The sequence below is a fragment of the Glandiceps talaboti genome, chromosome 19 (assembly GCF_964340395.1).
Source record: "Glandiceps talaboti chromosome 19, keGlaTala1.1, whole genome shotgun sequence".
NCBI lineage: Eukaryota > Metazoa > Hemichordata > Enteropneusta > Spengelidae > Glandiceps > Glandiceps talaboti.
Window position 1 is genome coordinate 13637978 of NC_135567.1, and position 20407 is coordinate 13658384.

The window sequence follows — 20407 nt, forward strand, 5'->3', positions numbered from 1 at the left end:
TGACACTGTCACTGCAGGCTGTGAAAGGTTGTCCATATATTTGCCTAATCTATTGTCCTATGGAATGATATCAAGGAGGACGTCTTGTAGGAAATTTGCATGGAACTCTCTAGAGCGCAGTTTTGATGTGATAAACATGAGGAGTTTGTGATATTTTAAACTTAGAACGGTAAGGGCTATCCTTAATGGAAATGGTTGTAATATGTCTCATTAATGTGTTACAGTTTCAAATTCTATATAAGAAAGTAGAATTGATATGCAGGAGCTTATAAAAATACACAATATTGTAATGAAAGATGTAAATTTAGGTCTACAATCTTAAGATTGCAAGAAAATTTAATGTAAAAAGAGATCTGAAATTTCTGACTGGTTACCATTTAGCGTGTAAAAAATAGAAACTTGCATCATCTCCACCATGATATCACTTTCAATGCGTTATATATAGTGAATGTAGAGTTTATCTTTTGTATATCATTTTTTACTAATCATAATACTGATTCTTAAGTGACCATATGGATGAGGATTGGGTATCCATTTTGGATTTTTTAATTCATAAAACATTCTTTATCATGGCTTCCTACTTGAAAAAATTCAATGTGAAACAACATATGCCAAGCCATTATTTGTTATATAATAAATTGCAAAAGATTAATAAATGTGGAAAAATGTTCCTGTTCACACATGATTTTTAGCTTTTTGCATTGTATTGAGTTAGAAATACAGACTTGGTATATGTGATTCTCATTGATTTTTCATGGAGGAAGCCATGATAATATTGTTTCATAAATTAAAACTCCAAAAAAATACCCATCCCTCATCCATGTGACCACTTTGAAATCGAAGCTATTTTTTCTTTTATTTAATTCCTTACACATTGTCAATGATTGGTAGCTTAGATTTTATCTCAGAGAGATTTCATTTCGCTATTAATCATTAATAAAATGTTGGTGAAAAGTACATGTTTATATGTAACATGACAATTTGTCAGTTGATTGCATTTGTTATCATATATTGAGTCTTATAGTAACCATAATGTGGTTCAAAAGTGCTAAATCCACTGCAAACCGTCGTGTGTGTGTGTATGTATGTATATATGTATGTATGTATGTATGTATGTATGTATGCATGTTAGTATGTATGTATGTATGTATGTATGTATGTATGTATGTTAGTATGTATGTATGTATGTATGTATGTATGTATGTATATATCAAGTATCCGGCTAAGATAGTGGTAAACGGCAACATAATCCATGATTGCTTCCCTCATTGCAAAGTTTTGGGCCGTAAACGGGCACAGCACATTGCAAAAACCTAAAAGTATTAGAGTGAACGGTGGAATAACCTATAGTGTAAGAGAATTGCATACAATGGGTACAACTCGTGAATATTTTACTACCAATGCAACTAACCAGGGTGTTGCTGTGTCTGTTACTTCGAGTACTTGTAGCAATGAGGAATCTTTGAACGAGTTGAAGAAGCCGTTTAAGATGTATTCAACAAACCAATTAATCAGTTTCATACAACAGAGACGGGTGGATTACACATTTCAGAGCAACATGTTCAAAATAAAATGCCGAACGATGTAAAGAAATCACAGTTAGACGGACACGATGATCTCACTTAGGAGAAGGTACTCAGGTTCGCGTTATTGGCCTTATTAGTAAACATACTAACAAACTGAAAACAACAGAGGTAATGAAGATTTTCGAGTCGAACGATTATATTTTTTTTACCGAAACTTGGACAACAGATATAATTATCGGATTTAGCTGTTAATGAATTTGAATATATCGTATTGAATAGACAAAGGAAACCAGGTGCCAAGCGTGGCTCTGGAGACCTTGTTTTATATTTCCGTTCAACTGTGGCAGATAAAACCAAATTTCTTAGGTCAGATGCCGATGATATTATTTGGATTCGTATTCAAGATGGCAATAATTTTATGATTTATGCCTTTGTTATGTAATACCAACTGGTACCAGTAGAGAGCCGTTAGTTCAAAGATCAGTGTTTGATAGAATTATTGAAACAATGGAGGAGTTTAAGGCAAATTATGCTAATTGTATGTTTATCATTTGTGGGGACATGAATGCAAGATCGGGTAAAAGACCTGATTATGTACTCAATGATAGTCAGCTGTTTGTACCTGTACCTGACGTATACATTCCTGACGATTACATACCCAGAGTGTCTCAGGGTAAAGAAATTATCAATGTAAATGGTACCCTTTTGTTTGAGTTTAGCAAACAGAGTTCGCTTAGTATTGTTATTGGCAGGTGCGGCGACGAAAAGGGGATCGGCAAGTATACATATTATGCCCACAATGGTCAAAGTACTGTTGATTACGCGATCGTAAGTAGAGATGTATTTGATTGGTTTTATTGTTTTTTTTCCGTGGGAGACCCGAATATTATTTCAAACCACTGTCTTGTTTCTTTTCCATTAGTATGCCTGTTAACCTAACTGTAAATGAGCCATCTCATGCTAGGTCCTGTAAAAGGACAAATGTAGATTACATGTATAGCTTGAACCCAGAGTTAGCAGAGAGTTAAAAGTTAGACACATATCACTACTATGAGACACATAGTGAACACCAATTCCCACAATGATTCATTAACATACACACAGTTTACTATGATACATATAGTGAATACCAATTCCCACCTTAACCCATTAACTTACACATTCTACTATGATACACATAGTGAATACCAATTCCCACCTTGACCCATTAACTTACACATTCTACTATGATACACATAGTGAATACCAATTCCTACCATGACCCATTAACTTACACATTCTACTATGATACATATAGTGAACACCAATTCCCACCATGACCCATTGACATAAACATAGTCTACTATGATACACATAGTGAACACCAATTCCCACCATGACGATTTAACATACACACAGTCTACTACGATACACATAGTAAACACACATTCCTGCCATGACCCATTAACAGTCTACTATGATACACATAGTGAAAACCATTTCCAACCATGACACATTAACATACACACAGTCTACTATGATACACATAGTGAACACCAATTCCCACCATGACCCATTAACATACACATAGTCTACTATGATACACATAGTGAACACCAATTCCTGCCATGACTCATTAGCATACACACAGTCTACTATGATACACATAGTGAACACCAATTTCCACCATGACCCATTAACATAAACACAGTCTACTATGATACACATAGTGAACACCAATACCCACCATGACCCATTAACATACACAGTCTACCATGATACACACATGACCCATTGACATGAATACAGACTGCTAACTATGATACACATAATGAACACATATATACATGTACACACACGATTAAATCAATACGCAGCATAACATTAAAGTTCTAGTTGTATATTTTATCAAATCTTTACATTCCAGATCATTCAATATTAAAGTACTCAAGAACAGTATAGAAAGTAATAAGTGTACAGTACACAATTAAGTAAACTATACTATATTTTCCTGGGAAACGGCAAAGCACATGCTACCATACAAACTACGAAAAGTGTTTCTTAAAATGTATACCTATTTTTGTTTCCTGAAAAACACGTAACTGTATTTAGATGTGTCTTTTATAAAAATAAAACATTCATTATATTACATTATACAACTTAATTGATACAACACAAACTATATTTTCCATGTAAAAGGCCAGAATTGGAAAATATGTCAATTGTCGCTGTAGCATTTTGATTATTATATTACCACATAGGCAAAAATGAAGCATTGAAATACTTGTGTATACTAATATGTTGGTGATTTTAAAACCTGTCAATGTTAACTTCTTTGTTTTGTAATCCCTATTAGTAAGTTCTTATCATAATTTTATTTACGTTCCCAGACATTTAAATGAAATCCCGCCTTTTGTATTCTTGGACAACTTTTCTCAAAGAGTTCATTTCTTAGTCTGGGTTTGATCATGTCCCAGTGACTATCGTTTTCACTTTCTATAACGATGACGTCACACAATGGGTAAATCGCGTTATAAACTTCGTTATAAGTCAACCTTGCATTCTTACTCTCGTCTTGGTTAACGTCGACTGTAAATTCTATTCTATTAAATGCGTCTTGATCTGCAACTATATCATCCGTAGCACATATTTTTACTTCACTGGTAACTCCTAATATGCTAATGGTCTCACTTCCCCTTAACATTGAACATATTGCTGCTACTATTTCTTTCGTTACGAGCTCTGCCATTATAAACACTACACGTAATGATCGATTAGCCTTGATACTTGATAAAATTGATATCAAATCATCATCATCACCACAGTGCTCAATCCATACAAACTGAAGACTTTTATTATGTACTATAGATTCATAGAACTCTTTACTCGCTTGTTTTCTGGTTTCTATTTCATCTGAATTCAGCTCACTCTCATAACGCAATCTACGATTATTAAACCACTGTCTAGCGTCATCTACGCCTGCAAAATTGCCTTGTATATCCAAATTTAAGTGTAGTATCTTTATTGAATTATTCTGTCGTAGTATGTTTGTAAGAACTCTCCTTCTTTCAGCTAATAGGGCGTTGGTTGAGAATCTGATATTCAAATACTTTAAAGAGTTATGTCTAGCGATATGTTCTCCGATGCAGCTGAAGAATATTTCAGCCCCACGATCGCCATGTACGATTAAACTTTGCAGAGTTTCATTGAGATGAAATAAAGAATGATACTGCTGAGTATTTCTACGATATTCAGTAATATCAAACTGGTTACCAGTATCATACAGTGAAGTTTTGAAGGTATCAAGACTGTTTAGTTTCGACATAAAATTTCCAATGAAGGTCATGACACTGAACATATCTTTCTTTGATTTAATCTGTATTCCTAAATTCTTTATAGGATTTGCTTCAAGGACAGCCGTCAGTTCATCATGTGAATCGTCTGGAACCTTCATTCGCAGTGATTCCAAATACTGCCCTTGTGCTAAGACTGCTAATGTCTGTTTTGGAACATTAACAGTTGAAAGGCGAAAATAACGCAATTTCAACTCACTATTCGTGTCAGCGTTTTGATTACAGTATCTAACCACATGGTTTAAACCTGAAGTACAGGCATTACTGACAATAGATACGTAGTAACCTATGCGGATTTCATTATTATGAATTATGCTACTTGCAATTGTAAGGACAAATAATTCAGGATGTCCAGATTCGTGTAGGCAACTAAGGGCTAGATGACTTAACTCCTCAAACGCCTGGCAGTCACTATATTTAATATCGTTAAGAACTTCAGCAAATATACTGAATAACACGTCTCCATCCTTATCCAGAAGTCCGGCGACAAGCAGACAAGTATTTGTAAACTTGCTATTACGAATAAAGGCGCGGAGAAACTGTCTGTCATTTACCTGATTAGTTTGTACCAGATAGTAAGCTGCCATATATTCCTGGAATGATTTATGTACAAACACCCAGTATTTACCAGGTTGTAGTCTAGCACTGCTGTATTCCTGAGTTAATAGTCCTAATCTAAATAAAGCACTTTCCGTCCCTATTCCATACTTTTTAAAATCTAGCATCGCAAACCTAACTTTGTCGGTTGCTAAACCATCATACGACATTTCACCTAGCTTTAACATTTCCTCCATATAATTTCGTGGTATTTCATTGCCTTCAGGTACAGGTAAGCTCTGCTTTTCACAGTGTCGTCGCAATATACTCATTACTAATTGAGCATATAAATCAGATAACTTACTTGGTAGCTCACCTTTGTTGTCTTTCCAGAGAAGGCAGAGTAAAACGGCGTTGAGTGGATTAATCGCGAGAGCAGCTATGTTTTCATTTTCGTTTATCTTCGTAGTAATTCCACGGGCTTCATCCGTATTAACAGACAATGCCTTATTCCTATCAGCACAAACATATTTCATTATGTATTCACTAATGTTCTCTTTACTAAATCCCCTTAAAATGAAATGCTTGTTTACACATTTCACGAAGGTGTTTACTTCCGTGCTTCTAGATGATATAATTACAGAGGATTTTGGCAATTTCTTCTTATTCATCAAACTTATAATTTCGCCTTTCAGAGATTGTTTAAGCTCGTCAGCTCCATCCAATACAATCAAAATTTTGTCTTGATTGTCACGAATATAATTACGAAGATCTGTTTCATTCACTCCTGATTCTTCAGGAAGTAATTGATCAAATATAGCTTTAACTATGTCTGTACTATCTACCATTTGTCTTAACTCTAAAAGAATTAACAATTCAAATTTTTCTAACATTGGTTCTGTGTTCATGGCCCAATCTAGCGCCATCTTTCTACAGAATGTGCTTTTGCCGATCCCAGGTTCCCCCTCAACTAAAATTCTGCGATTTTGCTCGCTTGGTGTAAACTCTTTTCGAAAATCTACACTCTTGTATTCATAGCCCTCTCTACTTCTTTTGGCTAATTCTAACTGTGTATATACATCGAGTAAAGGTAATTGAAAGCCAGCTTCATACCAGGGTACTGGATCGATGTACGTCATTTTCTCTTCATAATGGCGTTTTAACAAGTCTTTGCATTTCTTTGCAGTTTCAGCATACATTCCTAAAGGCAAAGTAGAAATAAATCCACAATTATTTATAATACAAAGACGATTTCCAGGTTTATTTTAATCATAAAGACGACTTCTCCTCTAACACACATCGGTACATATGTATTCCTAAGTTTCCCTTTCTTCCTTTCACGTAGCGATGGCGCTAAATAAGACCTTGAGGCGCGTTTTACTCTACATGTTACATGCAATGTATATGTAAACATTCCCATCATTTGGTTACTACATTTGTATATTTGACATTAAATCACCTGCATACATTTAAACTATCTTTGATCTGAGACCGAATGAGAGTTATGAAATTTTAGTTGCTACGTACATTTGTTGATTGAAATCAAATCTACATCGACCGAGAAACATATTTAAAAAGTGGCCATATGGATGAGAATTTGGTATTTATTTTGGATTTTTCTTTGATAAAACAGCTTCACTATGTTTTTCTACTTGAAAAATAATGTGAAATAACATATACCAAGTCCATGTTCACATCTCAATGAACGGCAAAACATTAAACAATGTGTAAAATGTTTGTTATTGTACGTACAATAACAAACTTTTTACACTTTTTGCATCTTTTTGCTATGTATTGTGTTATGAACATGGACTTGGTATATGTTCTTTATCATTATTTTTTCAAGTAGAAAAACATAGTGAAGCTGTTTTATCAAATAAAAATCCAAAATAAATACCAAATTCTCATCCATATGGCCACTTTAAATTAAAATCAGGAAGTAAGGGTATTGCTTTACAAGTACTGAGTTGCAAATTAATACAGACATTAGGAATTGTTTTCTTTATCCTCCAGTCTCCAAAAGTATTTCTTCCTGTAAATGCGTTTCCTACATAAACTGCCACAGTTTTATAGTGTAGCAACAAATGTTTAATTTAATAGATCACGTTATGACACCCCCCCCCCACTCCCCTAAATATATAATCTCCCGATTATGCAATTCCCATGTAAAACAACTTGCTCAAACAGTCATTAAATATATTTTCATGAATAAAGGCTGTTCGGAACAAGCCATTTCATTATAGCATACCACAGCGATTTTTAGTGTTATTTCCGGTAAGTCGCGTAGCCTATGCGTATTAATCTTTGACCTTCTTCAATAGCTATGTTCTGGGCTAGACGCAAACATAACGTAAACACCATTGTTCACAGTGTTCGACAGTCTTCGGAAAGAAGGATATACAAGTAGTTTATGGTTTCAAGATGAGCGTGTAGGTACAGGTATTATAAGGAGCCCCAATCACATCCACTGTAGTTTAAGGTTATACTATTAACAAAAGTATCCATTGTATACCTGAAATACGAGTGTGTCTGGACTCCGTCATCGACTTGTTGACAAAGGAACGCAAATCTTGTCGTCCTATTGAGTTGAATACCTCACCTAACAGGTCAAGGTTGATTTCAGAGATATGGCCTCTTTCTTGGAGTAGAGTGAATAGTTCCAGAGCATTAGTCACGTGTTCCGAATCTCTCTTATTAAGCTGCTTTGGTGTTAACAAATGCTTTATTCGGTCCACTTCATCTGTCTTTAACTCTCCGTCCAGTTCATTGAACAGTATCTTTATCCACGGAATTGTTGTATCACCAACCGCCATTTTTGGTTCTCTATCGACACATCCAAGTCTACAGCCTAGGCAATTCTACTCCGAGGTTATAGCAGACAGAGATATACTCAATTACTGGTGACGGTGTAATAAGACTGTCCAGCCTTCTATATCGCCATGGAAACTTGTTTAAACCAGTGATTGTACTGAAGAAGTAACCACAGTGTGATACAAACAGTACACCAATTAACAATGGATCTCTGTCACGCAACTGAGCTGAAGGTGACCCAGGGTCACACCTAACTGCGTCAGACTACATATAAAGAATGAGTGAACGTGGAGGAATGTAAATCAATAGTATGACCCACGACTTATACATTAGAAAGCTGATGGAATTCATAACTTATTCTAAAGACTAAATGAGAGGCTACTTATACAGATATGACATGATGACGCTCAGATGCACATACATTCAGAAATGTATATATATATATAATTAAATATATGGCGTTTCGATCTTCACTAGATGCCTCCTTGTATGTGTCCCTGTTACATTGCACCCTCATTTATTTCTTTATCTACATCTTTCGTTTTGTACTACATGTCTTGTTTACATGGTTCGAATTATAAATCCTTTTGGCTTGTGTCCGCCTAATCTTTTCTGCACATCTTAGACCAGAATACCGAACACGGGTTATTTTGCATTTATGTAATGTCCTTGTTATTGCGATGTTTTGTATGAAGTGTGTGTGTGTGTGTGTGTGTGTGTGTGTGTGTGTGTGTGTGTTTGTGTGTGTGTATGTATGTATGTATATGTGTGTGTGTGTGTGCTAACCATTTCATGATTCTTAGTTTTATCATATTTACCCATACTGACAGTTCAAAACGAATTCCCTTCCATTTTAATCAGGAAAAGTCGACAAAAAAAAGGACGTGAGACTTTTATAGTTAATGGTTTCTTTGTTTTAATAGGTACCTCATATATACTCCATGTTCTACATTGTTTACAGAATTTAAGGCCTCCCAGTATATATCTTACATTTCTGTTATAGTTCACACTCCACATAGTTTGTCTTCAGTCTCTTAACGTTATATTTCCTCGACTATAATGTTACAGTACAAATGAGAAACAATTACATTGGTGCCGTGCACAGTGGGGATGTAGAAGTAGTCAAGTTAATATAGTATTTTTAGAGAGTGTGAACCAATATTGAATTCAGAAAATTATTGAACATGTATAGCGCCCTCTCCAGTCCAGCATACATGTCTCTCTAACACTAATTTACATAAATTGCCATATACACACTGTGTAGTGATTGGCTACGAAAAATATGACTGTGTGTGTAGAACCGTTTACATGTCTTTACTAGGGTTTGTTTAGAGTGTATTAACGCTGTATACTTGGATAGTTATCGTCTTCATCTCCCATACATCCGGGTACTTTTTAGTGTGCACAGACTAGGTCATGATAACGTTCACACAGATACTGAGATAACAGTCTACACATTCGGATGGCGACGCATACAGCTTACACTTTCCTATTTTGTCACGCAATAAATAACCGACACAACAATGCCCTGTTGGTTTAGAAGCCTGGTAGGGCTGAATAACAAGATGTATCTTATAGTTTAGTTCATAATAAAGACCTGTATAAAATTCGTGTTTTTTTTTTAATGTTTACCATTCCTTTGGACGGTTATGCCCTCCTAATAGGGAACTTGCAAACTCGCCATGTTGAATGTTGCATCATGGGAAATGTGATAATAAATGCTAATCAATTAGTAGTGTAAACAATATTGATACATTGTTGTTTGTTGTAACCACACATAATCAATTCATAGTCATCCTGACCATTGTGGGAGGTTTATTTTATCGGTAACTCCAGGTTAGGTATTACGATAACCACAGAAAATCCCATAGTACTTTGCGTCTGAGCATGCCCAGTCTGGATTGCAAGTTCCCTATTGTTACTGTGCTATTACTACTACAGCAATGATGACTTATTTTCGAATACTCTCGCCAACTCTTTTTCTCCATAATGAATTGCTCAATTTTTGCATAAACTATTTTGGACAGGGTCCGGTCTCTTGCATTTCAGGGTGGATCTATGGTTTCACTTGAACTACAAAGGTCAATACAACTTAATGCAACTTGCAAACCCGCCATGTTTGAATGTTGCATTATGGGAAATGTAATAATAAATACTAATTGAATTGCATCAAACAACCAGTGAACGGTAACTTGAACCGGGCTGTATGTTTTGCCTTCGAAGTCGTGCGCAGGTGTGTCCATGACCTTGATGTTTGTGTCATCCTATCATGTCTGAAGTGAGTGTATTATGTTAGTCGGGAGGGGGCGCGCTACAGGCTGTCGGGTCAGTTATCTCCAAATAAACGTCCCTTATTTGAAGTTTGTCTAGTTTTACGTTGCACCCTAGTTTTCTGGCTAGACGTTCGGGCTTTCTTTCGATACTATAAGCGAACGAAGTTCGCCTTGAGGGCTTGCCCGAACATCCTCGATAGCGATGTTCGGTCGTGTGTCGTATTGTATCGGAAGAACATCCGAGGTCTAGCAGATAGACTAGTTTCACCCATGCCTCTAGGATATTGTGTTCTCGTCGTCCACCATATAACATATCTCACACCTCAACCCAATCTGATTAAAATCCAATGTAGTGAAAGCGGCTAGATGTCTTTATTCACCTCTATTTCCATCGTGTTGTGTCGTTTGTTTTGTTCCGGGTGGTCGCCGCCTTTAGAGGTAAATAAAGGCATCTAGCCGCTTTCACCACATCAGATTTTAACCAGATTGACCTCGACTATTGAAAGGTAATAAATTATTAATCTCTCCCCATCAGTTTGATTCAAAAACGAACTATATTTACAAGGACATCAAGGAATTCGAATTACTTTGCAAAAGGCGATTTATGTGCCAGAGTGTAGAAAATACCAGCTTAACGTAAACCCCAATTGAATGAAAATGTAATATGAGGTGCGTACGTATTGTTCCACGGTAAATCATCCCTCATGCCCTCTTGAGGTATAAATGTTTTCATCGAAGTATACGTTCTGTATCCATGGAAACGCCATTGATAACTAGTGACCGTACCCACCAACAAAATGGTATCGTCTGCTATTATAATAAGTGTGTTTCCACTGCCTTTCACTGATAGATCGTCTTACATTACGATTGGTTGTCCCCACATTTATATTTCACTCTCTGCCGTGCAAAGGTGAAGCAACACACGCCTCGTCAAAAATTCAGTTTTTAGACGTTTTAACCTGGTAAAGCAGCGTCGTAAAAGAACATCATGTTGAGGTAAGTCACATAAAAAAATATCTCAGTTAAATTCTCAAAATATAACCATTTAAATTTAAATACAGTAATTGAAATCCTTTCCTATTCAGAAGTATTCGATATAAATACCACAGAACAAAGTAATCCTCAAAAAACACTGTATCCTTCAGGTGATAACATTTCTCATATTAGTTATTTGTAATACTAAAGTACAGTTTCGGTTATCAATAGCCAGTGAAACTATGTGTAATGCCAAATATATATATATATGGCAAGGCTATTGCACAGTAGCTTATGGGCTGAGATAATACTATATCATATATATATATTTGTGTGTACATACATACATACATACATACATACATACATACATACATACATACATACATATATATATATATATATATATATATATATATATATATATATATATATATATATATATATATATATATATATATATACCATAACCCACAGGTGACTTGGATTTGTAAGCTATGTTCAGTATATTCACAGTCAACAAACGGTGGTTGTTCGTAAACAACGAATATATATTCACAAGTAGCCAGAAGTGATGACTGTGGTTTGCAATATATGTACAGAATAGAGGTCTATCACTGAATGGTAAACGCCCAGTCTAGCTTGGATAGAACGATCGATAATAGTAAGACACCTTGACCATAGACGTCTATGTCTTGGCTCAGAAAGCTACCAAAAATTCAGCCTACAATACTAGCTTTGTCAATTTTCATACAGTATGCTTCCCCAAATTATACAACGGAATATGTATACTATGTATCGCACAGGTTTCTTTGTTAACGTAGTGACGTCACATGTGACATGCGATATTATACTGGGTTTTCAATACAGCAATGTATAAGCAACAGTACAAGGTCACGTGTAAGTGTATCAGTTTGAGTACCTACGTCAGAGCTACGAGAGTTCAGCGACTCGGACAAAACGAAAGTTTCGTTGTGCAAAGTGTTTTCATTTCAAAACAATCGAAGGTCAAAGTTCAGCTAAACGTTTCAGTGCAACACTATAGAAATAGAAGGCGCATAAAATGAACTAGAATGCCATCTGGCGAGTCAAAACAAACACCATTACAGTGTACAGCTGGTTTGACAGAAGTAGTACTAACATTTTATCGTCTGGCTCGACTAAAATTGTGCAAATATTGCTACATATTATCATCGAACTTGACTACAGTTGTGCAAATATTGCTACATTTTATCGTCTGGCTGAACGCAAATATTACTAGTATTGCTACATATTATCGTCTGGCTAGACTAAAAGTGTACAAATATTGCTACATTTTATCGTCTGGCTGAACGCAAATATTACTAGTATTGCTACATATTATCGTCTGGCTAGACTAAAAGTGTGCAAATATTGCTACATTGTATCGCCTGGCTGAACGCAAATATTACTAGTATTGCTATATATTATCGTCTGGCTAGACTTAAAGTGTGCAAATATTGCTACATTGTATCGCCTGGCTGAACGCAAATATTACTAATATTGCTACATATTATCGGCTAGTTAGACTAAAATTGTGCAAATATTGTTACATTTTATTGTCTGACTTGACAAATATTTGAATACATCTTTACATGTACTTCATTCCTTTTAATTGGCGGGTCAGCCCAAAGTATAGAAATTAAAAAGTAGCAATGCTGTAAGATTTTTGTCAGGAAAGATGGATGGTGTTACGTAGAAGTGTCACTATAAGGAGGGGCTTTTTATTGCAACATGTTTCTGGTACGAATAAGATTAAGACGACGTTACATTTCAGGTTCAACGACTTCTATTGTATGTACTGGTGCTCAAAAAGCGACACACAAGAGTTTGCGTTACCAAAACGTTTCATTTCTCTATTTCAGCGATATCAAAAACAGATAACACTAGATATGCAAATGAGGAGCCTCCTGACGATTCACAAAACGTCGTCTGCCAAGAAAATCCTCTTCTCTATTAAAAAAAAAACGGGCGTCACACAAACGAGAAAAATATTTTCATTTCTCTAAAACTTTGAGAACAAAAGAGATGACGTTAAATGTACAACTGAAGCGCCAACTGACGGATTCGCTGAGTAGCGTCTGTCAAAATAAGTACAATATGTGACTTCCTCTTTTCACACAAAACATGCGTCACATAAATAAGAAACAACGTTTAATTTCTGTAAACTGTTGAGAACAAATGATATGACCCCAGTTGTGCAAATGAACCCCAACTGACAGATTCAGTCAAATGTCGTTTGCCAATTCAAAATAAAACTCACTTCTTCTTTTTCACGCAAAAAAACATCCGCGAAAAAACAACTTTCGAGTACAAAATAGATGACCTTGCATATGCAAATCAAGCTCCAACTGACAGGATCACTAAAAATGTAGTCTGCCAAAATACAAAGGAAATTCACTTTTTCGACACAACAGGCGTCACACAGCCCAAAAAAACAACATTGTTACTACCGTTCTATTGACACTCAATGTTATGTCGACAATTTTGCCAAAATAAATGTCATCTGCCAGAAGAAAATAATATTCACTTCTCATTTTGACCGGTAAAACACGTGCGTCACACAAACGCGAAGCGACATTTTCCACATTAGGTGTTTGAACTGCGTTTATATCAACGCAAGTTATTAACCATTGTCCCTTTAAATAGAACAATATCTTAAACACCGGGGTTATATTCAGGATATCCTGTCCCTTGGGAAAACGTAAACACAGAAAATATGATAAGCTTATTTTTAGTACCTGAATTCTTTGTTCCTTTAATTCAATAATATCGCGTGTACCTTTTGTTGATTCGTTACTATGACGACTCGGTACATATCATTTTCTTGTGTTCGTACTACATGACTAACACAAGTACTGTGATCGAGGCTAAGAATGATTCCTCTATCTACCTTGTAACAGTACAAACCTGATTCAGGTCAGGTTGTCATTGCACTTAAGGTCAAATACGGACATAGGAGCCTATTTCAATTCGCGTTACTTCATTAATATCACATGAATTGTTTGTTGATTCGTTACTATGACGACTCGGAACATACCATTTTCCTGTGTGCTCATAACATGACCGAGACAAGTGTTACAATCGAAGATGAGTATGATGCCTCGATCAGTTACTATGGCAACAGTACCGGTCCCGTGATTTCTGTCTCCATGTAATTATTTCCAAAATGACTAAGGTGTTAATTTTTACCAAAGCCCTATTTTTTACTAAACTGAAAAATTAAAAAGAAATCATTTTTGAACTAAATCCAAGTTTTACATATTCAATATCAATTATTACGAGTGACATTTGACCTCTTAGTCACAACGAGTCAAAGGCTGTATGGCGATAAGATACAAAATTATAATGAAATTTTTTGTCAGACATTTTGGACTTCAAAGTGTACTACATGCTAACAAGTATATTGTTCGATTTTACCTGTAGGTTCATAATATCACTGTCTGTACTATTAATTGGAGTAACCGTTAATACTGATGCTCAGGGTAAGTGCACATGTTTTCGCCAAGTAATATACTTCCTATGAATTGATTTACAAACAAATTGCTATTTCAATAGCGAGCAACGAATTAAGCTTAGGGAGCCTTCAATAATTTCAAGGGGGAGGGCCAGGGAAGTTAGGAGGTTCACTTTGCACAAACTGGTCCTGGGGAGGGGGGGCATATTTTAGAAAATTGAAATAAGGGGAGGGTCACGTTCACATTGATTCATTTTTTCTCTAAATTTGTATTATTTTGTTCTGAGGTTGTCAGTTGTGCGCTTATCTATATACTGTTTTGTTTATTTTTATCAACAGATGTCGACCTTAAAACGTTGACGGTTACTGATGCTCAAACGATAACATACAAGGTGGATACCCCTGTCAAAATCAACTTTGACCTGAGTGCCAAAGCCAAAAATGGCGGCTCCGATGGCTCAGTGACGGCCATTAATGTTTACTTCTGTACGTATGAAGAATACTCTACAGTCAACGCGTCTGCAGCATTTTCCGCCACATTTTCCCCTTCACCGTTCCCAATACCAGCAGGTGGAACTGAGGATATAACCAACGTAAACGCCACGCTTACTCTGGACAGTGCAAACTGTGAGGCATACAGTCACGTGTGTGCTGTTGCTACCGCCACTGGTGATACAGACGACAGCAATGACTACAAGTGTGTTGGATTTGGCTCTGCTTCTGCCAAGGCGGGAACCAAAGATGATTGCCCAGGTATCTCTAACAATCCATGACACATTGCGGCCATTCAGATAAAGAGAACATGGAAATGATAAATAAGAAATAAGAATTCCCAAATGATGTACCACTCGTTACTAATCTTATCACAATGAGAATCTTGTTATTTAAATATTATTTCGTTATCTAAAGACCAGACTACTTGGTGTCAAAAATTCAGATATCTCAATTTTGAATACATTTGTACTATTTTCAAGTCATTCACAGACAAATTGGTTTGTATTTCATGTATACATACATACATACATACATACATACATACATACATACATACATACATGCGTGCATGCATGATGCACGCACGCACGCACGCACGCACACACACACACACACACACACACACATACATACATACATACATACATACATACATACATACATACATACATACATACATACATACATACATACATGTTTAAATGGAAATAAATGTAAACATTGAGAATCGGTCAGATATCTATCAAGTAGATAGGGTGATCAGACAGTTTTGTTTTTGGCTTGGCTTTTGAAACACATTTCTATATGGTATTTCATATTTTTGCTTACAAATAAACATATGACTACATGAAATTGATATCCAAATTGTTTTATTTTCAGATGCAGCCAGTAGACATGCCACTGGAATATCTTTCATATTGGTCAGTGCAATGGTAGTGATTACTCGAGATTTGATGTTTTAAAAGTAGAAAGGTAAAGCAATTTGATGTTCTACATAAACATATTTACAATCTAGGATGTTCATATATCTATATAAACATGCAGACAGGCAGTCAAGCAGGCAGATGTTCAGGTAGGCAGGTAGGCAGGCAGCCAGGCAGATGGTCAGGTAGGCTGGCAGACAGACAGACAGACAGACAGACAGACAGACAGACAGACAGACAGACAGACAGACGAGAGGGTGGGCGGACTGATGAGTGGATGGACAGACGGTCAGCTGACAGACAGACGGGTGGGCAGGCTCACGGTCAGACAGATAGAATGACAGACATACATTGACAGTCAGATAGATAGATAGATAGGCAGACAGACAGACAGACAGACAGACAGACAGACAGACGAGCGAGTGGGCAGGCGGACAGATGAGTGGATGGACAGACGGTCAGCTGATGGCCAGACAGACAGACTGGGCAGGCAGGCTCATGGTCAGACAGAACGACAGACATACATTGACAGATAGATAAACAGGTGGGTAGATAGATAGATAGATAGATAGATAGATAGATAGATAGATAGAGATAGATAGATAGATAGATAGATAGATAGATAGATAGATAGATAGATAGATAGATAGATAGGTAGGTAGGTAGGTAGGTAGGTAGATAGATAGGTAGATAGATAGATAGATAGATAGATAGATAGATAGATAGATAGATAGATAGATAGATAGATAGATAGATAGATAGATAGATAGATAGATAGATAGGGATATATATTATATAATTGGGTGTGTGTAATCATATATGCACTTTTCATAATTTAAATGTTAGTACGCAATACTATTCCGTCTCCAGTCTTTGTTTTAATTGTCTTCTCATTCCTTCCAGGTTTTGTACGTATAGGCGGGAAAACAAACCTCTCAAGTTTCTTTTTATACTTGGATTTCCATGGAAGATATTGGCATGGTTGATATAGATTGAAAGAAGGTTTTGTTCCTTTATTTGTTTTTATGAAGTAGTCTTTCCAATGTTGTGCTCTCCATTAGCACACCTTAGAAAGAATGTTCTACGTTGCATCTTATATGAAGCACGCCCCCAACCCCGTAAATAAGATTCCTCAAAGCTTGTTAATCAATAAGCCGTTTTTCGTCTTGCGACAGATCTCACGAGATTCAACGAGAGCCATTGTATTCATAGCAACCACACGTGAGGGTGGTCAAGCTGAAAGAGTCAAATGCTTAGCAACACTATTGTTCTCAACATTATAGCACATGGCCACGAGCTTGACAACGATCACGTTTGACAACCGCTGTTGCTAGGCATATTTGCATAATTTGTGAGATCTGCAACGAGACGTAAAATCCTTTAATTTAAAGGTTTTTTAAGCCAAGACGTTACTTCTCGATCAGTGCCCAATGGGATGCGTTGTTGTGTTCACTGTGGATCCGGAGCAAGATCAATAAATTTCATAAAGATGAAAAAAGTGTAAAAAGTTTGTACTTACAATAACAAATATTTTACACATTTTTTAAAAATGTTTTGCAATTTACTGAGTTGAAAGCAAGGACTTGGTATATGTTATTTCATGTTCTTTTTTCAAAACAAACCGTAAAGTTTTATCAATTAAAATTCAAACTAAATGATAATATCCATCGATATGGCAACTCTAAAGTTTTTTTAGGATAATGTTTGTTATCAAGGAATACAGAAGGCAAATGACTGATATCTGCACGATCGCGGAAAAAATGAGATAATGTATGCAAATGATATGCAAATTGAAGCCTTTATTGCCCAAAATAAGGCCTAAAAGGGTGGTTTTACTCAAAACTGTACTATTAGATGTAGCAGATGTATTTTATGACCAAAACCTATCAATTGGCAACTTCAAGTTGTGTTATTTGATAGATAACTGTACCTTTACATTTGAAAACTACAGGATTTTATTTGAGAGAAGTCCTATATTTTCTATTCTAGAGTCATGAGATACATCGAATTAAATATGGCCGCCTTTAGCTGAGCTAATACAAACAAAATTCACCCCTGGATGACAGCCATGTTGTGTTTATCGTTTTATTTAGTGAATGCCCCCGCTTTGAGCTGCAGTAGAAAATTGTCTATTCTTCTCAAGCAGACTTTCTTTTCTGTTGTCATGACGATATGACATGATGCAAAGTGCATGTCTCTTCATTGGGGATTTGATACAACTATTGACATCAGACCATGGACAAATTGAAGCTGTTACAACTATTGACATCAGACCATGGACAAATTGAACTGTTACAACTATTGACATCAGACCATGGACAAATTGAAGCTGTTACAACTATTGACATCAGACCATGGACGAATAGAACCTGTTACAACTATTGACATCAGACCATGGACAAATGGAAGCTGTTACAACTATTGACATCAGACCATGAACAAATTGAAGCTGTTACAACTATTGACATCAGACCATGGACAAATTGAAACTGTTACAAACAGGGAAAGTAAACAACTGAATTGGATTAATAACACTTGGCTCAGCATGTTAGAAGTACAGAGACTTGTATTACATGCCATAATTTGATAAGAACAGCTGTATGGCCTCTTTACGTAATAGTTCACAGTTCACAAACAATTTTCCAGTTCCCCTGGCAATTCATGTACACATAAAGAGGCTAGAAAACTGTTCTTATCAAACTTTAGGTGTAACACAGGTCTCTGCTGTCCAACATGCTGAGCCAAATGTTATTAATCCAATTCAGTTGTTTACTTTCCCCTACTTGTATCCGCTTCCATTCGTCCACGGTCTGATGTCAGCAGTTGTATAGCAGCATACGCGATGTTACAGTAGTGTATAATGTTTTGCTATTTTGTATGATTAGATAAATTAAGTGACAAAAGGGGTCTGATGATGTGAATGCCATTTTGAAGAAAATGTCAAAAAGCGATTTATTTGCAGTATAAGCCTATGCTAGATTCAAGCTCAAGTTACCATATTCCCACCCCACCCTACCACCACCCCCAGCACACTATTATCTGTCTTCTAACAGACTACTTTTTAAAATCAACAGATGTCAAACTATCAAAAAACGTCAGAATGGCCGTAAAACATATATATGTTTCTTCAGAAATGACAAAATCGAACTCAAATTTATAAATCTTGATTTGTAAAATTAGCTACCAAAATGTAAAAGATATACACCAAGTTAGAAATGACAGAAAATATGGTGTAAATAAATTGTATTCCGTCAGATTGGTAATTTGTTATCATTGTAATCATTTTGATGATGTAAAATCATTTAATTTATAATAAATGTGAGAAACTTTTTGAAATGTTTACATGGAAGTAATCATGATCATGATTGAGCGTTTTTTCCGGAAATGACGTCAGATTAATCACAATCATGCATCGCTGTACACATAACATGGCACAATAAATCCAACCATATTTCAGTGTGCTGCCTAAACTTAGAGCGTCCTCAATGGCGATCATGATTTCAACCTGTTGGAAAATATCGACCTCTAATTGAAATGTACAATGTCTAAAAGTGGCCATATGGCCGAGGAGTTGGTATTTATTTCGGATTTTTAATTTACAAAACAATTTTTTATCATCGCTTCCTACTTGAAAAATCAACGTGACGCAACATAAGTCCCTGTTTATAGTTCAATGAACTCCAAAAGTATAATAAATATGTAAAATGTTTGTCATTGTACGTACAATAACAAACATTTTTACACATTTTGGGCTGTTTGCAATGTATTAAGATACAAACACAGACTTAGACAATATTGTTTCACATTTATTTTTCAAGTAGGATGCCATGACAAAATTGTTGTATAAATAAAAAATTCAAAATAAATACCAAAGCGTTATCTATATAGACACTTTATTAACATATATATTAAATGATTTTCTAATAGAAACAAGAATACTTCGGATTTTATGTATATATTGTTAGTTGAATGATAAAGAAAAATATTCCCGTTACAGTTAGTGCAGTTACAATCGTTAAAATGGTGGTTAGCAAATGACTAATAGGAGCGCCACCAACGA

The 20407-nt window shown here is 35.8% G+C and overlaps 2 protein-coding genes across 2 annotated transcripts; one reads left to right on the top strand and one right to left on the bottom strand.

Moving 5' to 3' along the window:
* Positions 1-3432: 3432 nt before the first annotated feature.
* LOC144450173 (uncharacterized) lies at positions 3433-8414 on the bottom strand. The gene is made up of 2 exons (XM_078140749.1): positions 7908-8414; positions 3433-6596 (listed from the first exon to the last, which is right to left on the bottom strand). Exons 1-2 carry the CDS (start codon positions 8206-8208, stop codon positions 3880-3882), a joined length of 3018 nt encoding a protein of 1005 aa, XP_077996875.1. The 5' UTR covers positions 8209-8414; the 3' UTR covers positions 3433-3879.
* Positions 8415-11372: 2958 nt separating this feature from the next.
* On the top strand, positions 11373-18837 carry LOC144450262 (uncharacterized). The gene is made up of 5 exons (XM_078140859.1): positions 11373-11475; positions 14899-14957; positions 15269-15682; positions 16304-16396; positions 17251-18837. Exons 1-4 carry the CDS (start codon positions 11468-11470, stop codon positions 16384-16386), a joined length of 564 nt encoding a protein of 187 aa, XP_077996985.1. The 5' UTR covers positions 11373-11467; the 3' UTR covers positions 16387-16396; positions 17251-18837.
* Positions 18838-20407: the final 1570 nt, after the last annotated feature.

What these genes read in the sequence shown, in the direction of transcription:
- LOC144450173 (XM_078140749.1), bottom strand. Translation starts at nt 8,208, where the DNA reads ATGGCGGTTGGTGATACAACAATTCCGTGGATAAAGATACTGTTCAAT. An exon ending in CAGACACACTCGTATTTCAG is followed by an intron (nt 6,597 to 7,907) that starts GTATACAATGGA and finishes CTTTGCCTTTAG; the next exon opens with GAATGTATGCTGAAACTGCA.
- LOC144450262 (XM_078140859.1), top strand. An exon ending in CGTTAATACTGATGCTCAGG is followed by an intron (nt 14,958 to 15,268) that starts GTAAGTGCACAT and finishes TTTTATCAACAG; the next exon opens with ATGTCGACCTTAAAACGTTG. An exon ending in AACCAAAGATGATTGCCCAG is followed by an intron (nt 15,683 to 16,303) that starts GTATCTCTAACA and finishes TTTTATTTTCAG; the next exon opens with ATGCAGCCAGTAGACATGCC.